This window comes from Typopeltis vanoorti, chromosome 15 (genome assembly GCF_054136105.1).
Source record: "Typopeltis vanoorti isolate ZY-2024b chromosome 15, IOZ_Tvanoo_1.0, whole genome shotgun sequence".
NCBI lineage: Eukaryota > Metazoa > Arthropoda > Arachnida > Uropygi > Thelyphonidae > Typopeltis > Typopeltis vanoorti.
Genome location: NC_143563.1, coordinates 94,926,270 through 94,938,304, shown reverse-complemented (window position 1 = coordinate 94,938,304; position 12,035 = coordinate 94,926,270). Strand labels below are relative to the sequence as shown.

The window sequence follows — 12,035 nt, the reverse complement described above, 5'->3', positions numbered from 1 at the left end:
CATTTGCAAGGCTGCATCATCTCAACTTTGCATCATCTGCAAATGACCGTAGATCATTATTCAAGCCCTTTCCAATATCATTCACACACAAATTAAACAACAATGCCCCAAAACAGATCCTTGGAGAACACCACTAGTTATTTTCCACTTCGGGGATATTGTGTCTCCATACACATCTTGCTAACACCTATCGGACATTTCATCTTCAATCCAATGCGCTAATCTACTATCTAATCCTATCTGTTCCAGTTCAAGTTTAATTATCAACTTTTCATGTAGAAATCTATCAAAATGATTTAGCAAAATCTAAATATACCCCATGTACACATCCCTTTTGTCCAAGGTACCTGTCACCTTGTTATAGTAAGTAGACTGATAAAACAAGATCTTCCTTTAGCAAACCCATGCTGTGCATCAAAGAGAATGTTATCATCATCAACCCAATTCTGAATTCTGGTCCTCACAAGCCTCTCTAACATCTTTATGACAACTCAAGACAAACAGAGAGGACTATAATTTGAAGTCTTAGTCTTATCATCCTCTTCATGAAGTGGAAATTTTGTCCTCTTTCCACTTCTTTGGAACTAACTTGGGAAAATCTAAGACTCGTATTAAACTGGAAAATAAATTAAAGCTGAAAACTTTATTAATAAGAGACCATACGATTTAATGAATAAAATACAAATTGCCAACCAGTTTCACTAGCTACTGTCTAGCATTATCAAGGCTGTACTGGTGTAAACACAAATGCATCAAGTTACATGAATAAAGAAGCGTTAGGATCTATTAGGCCATTACATTAAGTACCTATTAGGCACGTTACACTAACATGTGCATGCATTAGTCAGAATCCGGTACATGACCACGTGTTGTGTGGTTTTTCGCGAATTGTAGTTCTGTTAAGCTGAGAGAATTGATGAGATTTTTCCATATGTCTTTAAGAATAGCACCCTGATTTCTACTTAAATTGCTGCCTGTGTGTAGTACCACTGCTGATTCTTTAAAAGTTCTGTGTCTGTAGTCATCCTCGATGCAAGGCACAGAACTTTTTTCCAGTCTATAACGTGATCGGATGTCGAAAAATGTTGAGCTAAACTTGATGCAATTATTCTGTTGTGATTTACGTCTCCCACATGTTCTTTCTGTCTTATTTCAAGACTTTGAGACGTGTGTCCAATGTACGATAGGCCACACATATATGGAATTACATATACTCCAGGATGTTTGAAGAATGGGACTCCATCTTTAGGTGATCTTAAGACCTGTCTGATTGTAGTAATTGGTTTAAAAACCACTCTGATGTTATGAGCTTTTAACATTCTAGCTAATTTTGTGGATACTGAATTAATATATGGAATCACTGCTGTGGCCACATATTGGGAATCAGTTGCACGTTGCTGGAGGGGTTGTCTTTGAATAGAAATTTGTTTAAAATGTTTTAAAATTGGTGGGATATCCATTCAGAGATAGAGTCTTAGCTATTTGGGACAGTTCTAACTGTACATCATCTTCTTTCGACATAAACTTTAAGGCTCTATTGCAGAGCATATGAATGATGCTGTGTTTTTGTGATCGATGATGGTTTGACGAATAATGTAGATATCTTCCTGTATCTGTGGGTTTCTTGTAAATGGACAGTTGGACATTGTTATATTCTCTCTTCACCAGTATGTCAAGAAAAGATAGTTCATTGTTCTTCTCTAGTTCCATAGTAAATTTGATCTTATTGTGTAGTGTGTTGATTTTATTAAGAAACACTAGAAGGTTTTCCATGGTATCTTTCCATATGATGAACACGTCATCGACATATTTCCACCATATCGAAGGTATAGGTGCAATGTTGGAAAAAATATCTTTTTCAAGTTTTTCCATAAATAGGTCTGCACATGGTGGTGACAGGGGACTACCCATGGCTAGACCTTCTGATTGTTTGTATACAATGTTATTTACTATGAAGAAATTTGATTTCAGGCAATGATGGAACAAATGGGTGATGTCCTGAGGGAAGAGATCCTTTAGAACAGCGTTACTCAAAGTGTGGTACGCGTACCCCCAGGGTACGTGAAAGGTCGTGGGGGGGGTATGTGGCAATTTTCGGCTATGCATACTTAAAGGAGTCATTATATTTTTCAACAAACAGTGCAATTAGAGACAACCGGGATAAAACAGCACTAACTAATGAATCACATCCCCTCTCCAACAGAAATTGCTATATTAACACCACCCCTGTCATTACGTGTTAAAACTAAGAAATATATAGTGAATGCGTTTCAGATATTATGGAATTAGGTCGAAGGGAGTTAGCATTTCAACTCAACTGTTGAAATGCTAATTTGTCTTTGGTTCAAGCAATCTTTTGTTAATACCGCACTAATCATATGCAGTTCTTTGCTGCTCTATGTATCTCAAGTCTTATAAATTACTAGTAATTTTTGCTTAAAATAATGGGAAAGAAGACGCTATTTGGGTACATGACTTTGACGATGCACACAAAGAAACTGTTATCGATGCCAAAAGTACTGATAGTGAGTAGGAGCGTCTTGGTAAGTTGCACCATTTTCAGTTTTTTTCTGAAAACTTTAGTTTCCGAAAATTCCCGCACATATCTCGCAACACGATTTTTTAGCTTTAATTTTGGGAAAAAAAGTTAGAGCTATATTTGAGTAAATACAGTATTTTTTTTTAGCTTTCAAATTCTTACATATGGATCATTGGTTAAAGATTGGATTTATAAAACCCCCAAAAGAGAGCAATATAGCAAATACAAGTAGCTGTAAGCAACAAGAAAACATTGATATTGCATCTGGATCAAATGAAATTGATAAGAATGTGTTGTCTGACATCTCCAGAGAATCAAAATTTAAAAATAAATCATATTTTTTTGTTTACATGAACATATAAAGTCAAATAAAATAGATATTTAATTTTAATTAATATTTTAAATTATTTTATTAATTTTAATTAAATCATTTTTAATTAATTTATTTATTTATTTTTAATTAATGAATGGATTTATTTTTTTAATTAATTAATTAGGGGTACTCGGTAATAATGAAAATTTAAGAAGGGGTACACGGATATCTGAAATTTGAGAAACACTGCTTTAGAATGTTGACCACCTCATCGACCGGAACGTTGGTGAATAGGGACACAACATCTAGGCTTGCCATAATGTCAGTTTGTGAAATTGTGACTGTCTTAATTTTTTCAACAAATTGTTGAGAATTTTTAATATAGGTCTCTGTTTGTCTGATATGTCCTTTCATTAAATTTGCAAGATGTTTTGCTAGTAGGTAGGTAGGTGAGAATCTTCCATCCACAACTGGACGTAGTGGTAAGTTTGTTTTGTGAATCTTCGGCACGCCATAAAGGCGTGGAGTAATGGGGGTGTAAGGATTTGAGTTTTCTTTTTAGTTCTTCCGACCAACTGGTCATGTTTTGGATAAGAGCGTTTGTCTCAAGATAATTACTCATGATGGGATTCTTATGTAAGACTTGGTAAGTGGTACTGTCCGATAGTAACAAGTTGATCTTATTGAAGTAATCTTTTGAGTTTAGAATGACTGTTGAATTGCCTTTATCCGCTTTTGTGATTATAATATGTTTGTTATTCCGTAAATTGCCTTTTTATCATATGGAGTAGTGTTAGGTACTGGTGGTTTTGCCGAAGCTAAAAGCAGGCTTTCTAATCATGAATCTGAAATCCTTAAAAAGGGTTTCAACTTTTCTATACCCCAAATTACATTCCAAAAATGGATTTCATATGTGGGATAGAAAAAAGTCTTTATCATCTTCCAGAGGCCACAGCCAATGCTATCAGATTCAATAGTACGATTATTCTTACTTCAGAAAAACCACCAGTACCTAACACTACTCCATATGATAAAAAAGGCAATTCACAATTTACAGAACAACAAAGATATTATAGATATTATAATATCTATAATACCATAGATATTATAAAGAAACAAATTATTAAAAGATAATAAATTTTTCAATACCATAATAACATTTTTTTCAGCAGACTAATTGTAATTAGACTATTTATTTTAATTATCCTCTTTTCTACTTAGTAGCTAACATTAAGGCTCACTCATTTTGTCACTTTTTAAAGCTTTTTTGAGACATTTCATCAATAATTTGTCAATTTAACAATGCAGTGAATTCAGAAACAAATAATAACTAACACCAAACCAACTGAACCTAACAAAAGAGAATGATGATGTGGAAAGCACTCAGAGCTACTATACCTCTGAGAATGCAACTATCAAACTATTTACTTACACTTCAGCTGAAACCAAAGTATATAGTGTTTGGCCAGGCAGTTGATTGACCATCTTTAGTAAGAAGAGGGTTAATCTGACTACTCAAGGAACAGAATAATTAATTAATTATATTCAATTAATTATGTTTTAATTAATTGAATTCAATTAATTAATTATCAAATATTAATACATTTGAACTAAAAAGTTGTTGTACAGTGATCAATGAAAATCAGAAAATTCAAGAACAAACATACCCGTTCACCAGCTGGTCCAACTGCACCTGGTGGGCCAGGAGGTCCTGGTTTTCCCTAAAAATAGACAATTTTTTTTTTTTTAAATATTTCAAAATTGAAACACTACAATAATCAAACATTATACAGTAAAAATTAAGCTTTACATCATTTCATTCTACAGTATTCTGTAGTTACTTTTTTATTTGTGCAAACACCACACATCATAGACTGCAGAGTCTATACTACAATTATGCCATGTGCGAGGGTGGTCTGAAAAGTTCTCGGCCTAACAATGAAAAAAACTAATTTATAATTTCAAAATTATTTTTATTTTTCAACATGATCTTCCTTAAGACTAATACATTTATTCCAGTGATGATCCAGCACCATTATCCCATCCCTGTAGTGGTTCTCAGTAAGATCTGCAAAAAATCCCTCTACAGCTGCAATCACCTCTTAATTAGATGAAAAACGCTGACCAACGAGGAAGAGTTTTATTTTTGGGAAGAGATAGAAGTCAGAGGGAACCAAATCTGGGGAATAGGGTGGATGTAAAAATTAATAGTGCAGATCCCTTAATTTTCCCATTGCCAATATACCTTTGTGGGCAGGTGCATTGTCCTGATGAAAGATGACTTTTTTCTTCTGCAAACCAGGTCTTTTTTCATGAATTTTTTCGTCTCTTCTGATTAAAAGATTGGAATAATATTCCCCGGTTATAGTTTTACCCTTTTCAAGATAATTAATAAACAAATGCCTTTAGCATCCCAAACACCGACGCCATGACCTTTCCTGCTGATGGAACTGACTTTGTCTTCTTTGGTGCTGAATAACTGGCTTCTGTCCACTGTTTTGACTGCTATTTGGATTCTGGTGAATCCAAGTGTTATTCAGAGTAATAATCGATGCACAAAATCAGTTTTATTCTTGTTAAAACGCTCTAAACACTGTTCAGAGATTTTCTTGAGAGTGCATTTTTGATCTGCTGTGAGCAAACATGGCACCCATCTTGCACAAAGCTTTTCATATGCAATTCTTCATGCAAAATATATCCTACATGTTCTTTTGAAAGGCATATAGTCTTAGCAATTTCACGCACTTTGACTCGCCAGTCATCCAATACCATATCATGTACTTGATCAATGATTTCTGGTGGTGTTACCCTTTTTGGATGTCCTTCACGTGGATCATCTTCAAGGCTGGTACGGCCACGTTTAAAAACTCGGCAGCCCATTTCTTAATTGTCGAAAACGAAGGAGAAGAGTGCCCATAAACTTATATGAACTTCGAAAATGAATTTCTTTTGGCATTAAACCTTCTTTTACAAAGAATTTTATAATTGCACAATACTCAATTTTATATATTCCAAGGGATACAGACAACACTTTTGCTTCAAACAGCTGTATAAAACAAACTACTTGATAGAACGACTTGCAATTTCACATGGATGCTTATGACAGATATACCAACTTAGGGAAAAAATCCCTTGCTGATAGTGTCACCATCTATGGCCGAGAACTTTTCAGACCACCCTCGTATAAGCTGGAAATTTGGAAGAAGGAAGGAAGCTTGGTCTGAAATACAACAAAAGCAACTAAGGCATAAATAGTCTTCTAGTCATATTTTGCAGATGATAAAAACCTTGTCATATTCATATTTCTCTCTTCCTGTTCCTTTTTGGTCAGTGAGTAAGTAAGAAAAAAGATTTTTTTTTTTTTTTTTTTTTTTAATAATCCAGAAGTTCTTAGAAAACACAAGGTCAGATAAGAAACAGAGATCTTCCAAGTCCTTTTTATAACCATTTTTGGTTATAGGTCTACTCCATTTGGCTCTATCTTTTTCTGTTGAAGGATTCCCATTGGCAAAATTCTCCATCCATCCCCAATAGGTCATCCTTCCATTCGTCATCCTTCATATAGATACCACTGAGTGATTGTTTTTGTCTACCTATCACTTTTAATCTGTGCAATATGTCTTGTTCATCTCCCGTTTAAATTTAAAATCTCTTCCCCTATATCCAACATCTTTGTTCCTTTTCTTAGGCAACAGAGGTGGATGGAATAAATATTGAGGAATGAAAGGAAGAATAGCTGGTTTAGATGGGTTTTGTAACTGAACTGGTAATAGGTTATGGAAAGTTTTTTTTTGCTTGGTACTTGGTTAGAAAGTATATTACACTTAATAAGAAATTATATTCTTATTTTAATCCTTTACACATGCATAAGCAAACAAAGTTTGTGCATGAAGTATCTCTGCAACTTGTCTACCATAGCATCTTGACTTCACCTCAACTACTTCAGTATCTGATAATGCAAGAACATTATGAGAAGGAATCATTACCCAGACTGGATTTGACATTTACTGATGTCTCATTGATAAACACAGGAAGATGTGAATTAATGCAGAAATGCTAAGAAGAAAACTCAAAATACTATAATTGGTCATAAATGGGACAGTTTACCAAGTAATACTCAATCTATATTTAAGTTGTAAGTCAACCATTTGAATCGAAGGAGATACAGAAAGAAGGTTTTGATATAAAAACAGCTGTGAGACATGGGTACAGAGTACTGCCACTATTCAGCTGTATGGATCACATTATGAAGGAAAAGTGGCACTAAACCTGATATCAAAACTGGAGATCTTAATCTCAGCTCTTCACTTTACAGATGGCATATACTTCTAAATAAATTGAGCACAAGTTTGCACGATTCCTTAACAACAACAGTTATTCAGTTGTAAAAAAAGGCATGAAAATCAGCAATAAAAACACCAGGAAACATAGAATAGGAACATAGAAAACTTCCGAATGTATTCCAAACGGAAAACCTATAAAACAAGTTTTATAGTTTTCTGAAAGGCTGTTGAGGATCTCCGTTGTTTTTGCTTTCACATCTTCTATTGAAAAAAACATGGGTTCCTTTGAGCACCGATTTGATCTTTGGGAAGAGGTAGAAGATGCAGGGAGCCAGTTCTGGCAAATAGGCTGGGTGCTCAAGCACAGCGATGTTGTAATTAGCTAATAACTGCTTCACAGACAAAGCTTTGTGGGCTGGCGTGCTGTTTTGCAAAATACAACCATTTCTCCATAATTCTGGTCATTTCTTTCTCATGCATTCATGCAAGTTTGTCAAGACATCACGTTGATTTACCATCTGGCCGCTGGAAACCCACTCTGCCATTACAATACCCTGGATATCGAAGAAAACAATCAACATGGCATTGAACTTTGAATGATTCATGCATGCTTTTTTTTTGGTCTTGGAGAAGTTGCTAACTTCCACTGCATTGATTGTCACTTGGTTTCCAGATCACACATAAATATCCAAGTTTTCTCACAAATAATTACTGAAGTCAACAAATCTGGTTAATTTTTAATGCATTGCAAAAGGTCCAAACACAGTTCCTTGTGACATTCTTTTTATTCATCTGACATTTTTAGAATCATTTTTTCACAAATCATTTTCATGTTCAATTCTTCCATTAAAATACATCAAACACTTTCCCTGTCCAAATGAACCTTCTCAGCTACAGCTCAAACACCCAACCTTCTGTCTTTTCGAATCATATTTCGCACTTTTTTAATGTTATCATCGGTAACTGCTGTGCATGGGTGGCCTGGGCGATCAACATCTTTCAATCTTTCTCTGCCTTCCAAAAATTGTTTGTGCCATTCAAAAATGTGTGCACAAGTCATGCACTCTTCAACGTAAGCCTCAATCGATAACTGAAAAGTTTCCATCAGGGATTTCTCCAGTTTCACAAGAAACTGGATGTTAAATCACTGTTCCCTCTTGCACTCCAACAGTTTCTGCCCAAGGGTAAGAAAATGTCTATATTTGAACACTCATCCACTTGTACTGAGTAAAGTGGATGGCAAATGGCATTGGTTTGGGCTAGTGTCGCCGTAGCACATGGCAGTGAATTTGAGTGTGCTGAAGAAAGTGAGTTTTTAATCAGTGAATAGTCCGTTTTTTTACGTTTTTGAATGCTAAATGGTTTCTCTGGAATACGAGTGTACTATAGCGGTTGTTTTTTTGAAGTTAGTGCCGTTGTGATATTGTGTATTTTGTTTACCGAGAAGACGGGGTGGATGCATAGTGGTGGAAGACAAGACGAAGCTAAGTTTTCATTACTGTATTTAGTTTTATTTCATTTTATTTAGTGTACTTAATGTTTTGTTTTGCTTGTAAATGTTTATAATTTTCTTAGTTATTTATACTCAATAATACTTATTTAGCATTTATTTTTGAAACTAATTTGAATAATTAACGATTACGCTAGTAGTCCCTCAGCAGTAATGAACGATGGCGGATTCAGCTGCAGTCGCAAATGGCGTGTCACCAAGTCCTCCACCATTTAGGTACTCTATTATAAGCAATATAATAAAGGAGTTTGTGGCATGCAGTATTTGCGGCATGTATGCGTCTCGGGAATTGGATATCTGGCTTATGAGAGGGGGGGGTGCATGTGTGTTTTAAGTGCAGGCAGTGGGAGGAAATAAATGCAGCAGATATCTCAATAACCGCCCTTGTTGCTCCAGGAATAGGAAATGAATACAGGAAGATGAGTAGTGTGATAGGAGAGAATGAAGAAAAAAATGTGAATGAGAAAATAATAGTTGATAGTGTAGAAGGCGTGAGTGACTGTTAAAGTTTAGATGGTTTTGTTTGGGAGAGTGAATTTCGATTTAGAGTGACTGACCTGCAGAGGGAGCTAGAGGAGCTGAAAGAGGAGGTGGAATGTCTTGGGAGAAGTATGATAAGTATGAAAGATGAGATTAGAAGAATGGAAGAGATAAATGCAAGGCAAAACAGAGTAGGGGGGAGAGAGAGAGTTTTGGGAATAATAGGAGAGGAGAGAAATTTGTGAATGATAAAAGAGGAGAGAATGGAATAGGATATGGAAATGGAGAGAATGGAAACAGGAGAGAGAGGTACAGAAACAGTAGAAGAGACAGAATGAGAGAGAGGTATGGGAATGCTAGAAGAGGAGAGAATGGAAACAGTAGGAGAGACAGAATGAGAGAGAGGTATGGCAGTGCTAGAAGAGGAGAGAATGGAATGAGAAAGATGTATGGGAGTGCTAGAAGAGGAGCAAATGGAAACAGTAGGAGAGAGGGAATGAGTGAGAGAGGTATGAAAATGCTAGAAGAGGAGAGAATGGAAACAGTAGGAGAGATGGAATGAGAGAGAGGCATGGGAGTGCTAGAGGAGGAGAGAATGGAAACAGTAGGAGAGACAGAATGAGAGAGAGGTATGGCAGTGCTAGAAGAGGAGAGAATGGAATGAGAGAGGTATGGGAGTGTAGAAGAGGAGAAAATTGAAACAGTAGGAGAGAGGGAATGAGAGAGAGAGGTATGGGAATGAAAGAAGAGGAGAAAATGGAAACAACAGGAGAGAGGGAATGGTAAGAGGTATAATGTATGGAGACTCAATGATCCATGGTGTTCAAGATAGGATGCGTGAGGAGTGTTTGCCAGGAGGAACGACAGAAAGGGTGGCTTTGGCAGTTAAGAGAGGTGAATGGGTGGATGAGATGATTGTGATGGTGGGAACAAATGACTTGAGTGGTGGTGTAAATAGGACAGCGAGAGATATGAGATTTTTGCTTGAGGTGGTATGAAAGAAGACACAGAGAGGAAAGATAGTGCGTGTGTTGCCTAGGTATGATAATGATGAACTGAGTAGAAGAGCGGTAATATTGAATGACATAATAGCTAGAATGTGTGATAAGAGAGGACTGGAATATGTGGATGCTTGGAGTGTGTTTGAGGACAGAGAGGAACTGTATGCAAGAGATCACTTACATTTGAATGAGGAAGGATGCAGGCATCTGGAGAGATTGCTGTTCTGAAAAAGTCAGTGTGTCCCAGGGAGGATGGTAGCAGGGGTGGCCTCTTGTAGGAATAGATACCTGGGAGAATGGGGACAACATCAAGTAACACTGAGCCCAGTGGAGTCTAGAGAGGATAATGCTGGTTATAGAAACAACGGCATTTATATGCTATATACTAATACCAGGCGTATCCAAATTAAGGGAGAGGAATTGGTGGCGCAGATAGCATCAGCCTGGCCAAAAATTAATGGGATCACTGAGACGTGGTTGACAGAAGAGGATATAATAACAGGAATAGAAGTCGCTGGGTACAGCATTTTTCAGCAGGATAGGAAGGGAAAGCATTGTGGTGGCTTATGATAAGTGACGACCTATGTCCTCTAAGAATGGAGACTTTGGAAGGCAGTGACACTAATGATTTTGAAAGCATATGGTGTGAGGTAGAGGTGGGTAAGACAAGATATTTAGTGGGGGTGTTGCTACAGACCTAGGAGTACAGAGGGTGGAGACCAGGAAATGTTTAGACAGTTGAGTTTGGCAAGTGCAAGAAGAATGATTGTTATGGGAGATTTTAACTACAGTAGTATAAATTGGGGGGAGAGGAAGATGCATTATAGCAATAAGGGAATGGAATTTCTAGAATTCTTGAGGAACAAATGTCTTAGGCAACATGTAATAGAGGGAACAAGAGATACAAGAATATTTTGGATTTGGTTATAGCATCAGAAGAGTTGATAATAACTGAGATGACATCTCTCCAACCAGTTGGAGAGAGTGACCATATGGTTTTGACTTGAAAAATGAATAGACATGCAGGAGTATCAAAGAGATGGGAACGTATGTGGAATTATAAAGCAGGTGATTATAATAGTCTTAGACGTCAACTTCGGGAAGCTTCATGGAGGGAGGAATTGGAAGGCCGGGATATCATTAGTGCATGGGAAATTGTGAAAGAATATTTGTTAGCAGCAATGGTAAGTTGCATACCACGAGTGAACAAGAGGACTCAATTTGGAGTAAAGTGGATGACAACCAATAATAAACAGGAATTGCATGCGGAAAAGAGGCTGTGGAAGAGATATAAGGAGACAGGCGAAGAGAAGATGCATGAAGAGTATAAGACATAGACCAGAGGAGTGACTAGTATGGTAAGCAAGACGAAACTGAAATATAAGAGGAGATTAGCCCTAAGATCCAAAGAAAATCCTAGGGAATTATTTTAGATATGTGGCCAGTAGGAGGAGAAATGATTGTGGAAGAATGACATTGTGGGATAAAAATGGGAATAGAGTGACGGATGCAGAGGACATAGTGGAATTGTTCAATGAACACTTTATTGGAGTATTTCATCCTAGAGGAGTCAGTTTTAATGTTAAAGGGATAGGGCAGGTTCGAGGTTTAGAGGTGCAGGAGGAGAGCGTGTTTGAAATACTGAGTAGTACTCTGGATGTCAGTAAAGCTGTGGGACTGGATGGTATTTCACCACGAGTTTTGAGAGAATGTGCTATGGAACTGACAGTGCCTTTGACCTGGCTTTTCAATGAAGGTCTGGCTTTGGCAAAGGTGCCCAGGGAATGGAAGGAAGGTAAGATAGTGCCATTGCATAAGGGTGGTAGCAGACTGGAAGTGTCTAATTATAGACCAGTTTGTGTGTCATCAGTAGTTAGCAAGATCTTGGAGAAAATAGTGAATGACCGTA

The 12,035-nt window shown here is 36.8% G+C and overlaps 1 protein-coding gene across 1 annotated transcript in view; it reads right to left on the bottom strand.

Moving 5' to 3' along the window:
- LOC150098992 (uncharacterized) overlaps positions 1–12,035 on the bottom strand; it is a 700,419-nt gene that overhangs the window by 355,976 nt on the left and 332,408 nt on the right. The window contains exon 20 of the mRNA XM_090405788.1: positions 4,520–4,573. Coding sequence (XP_090261914.1) covers positions 4,520–4,573 — 54 coding nt within the window. The remainder of the gene's footprint in view (positions 1–4,519; positions 4,574–12,035) is intronic.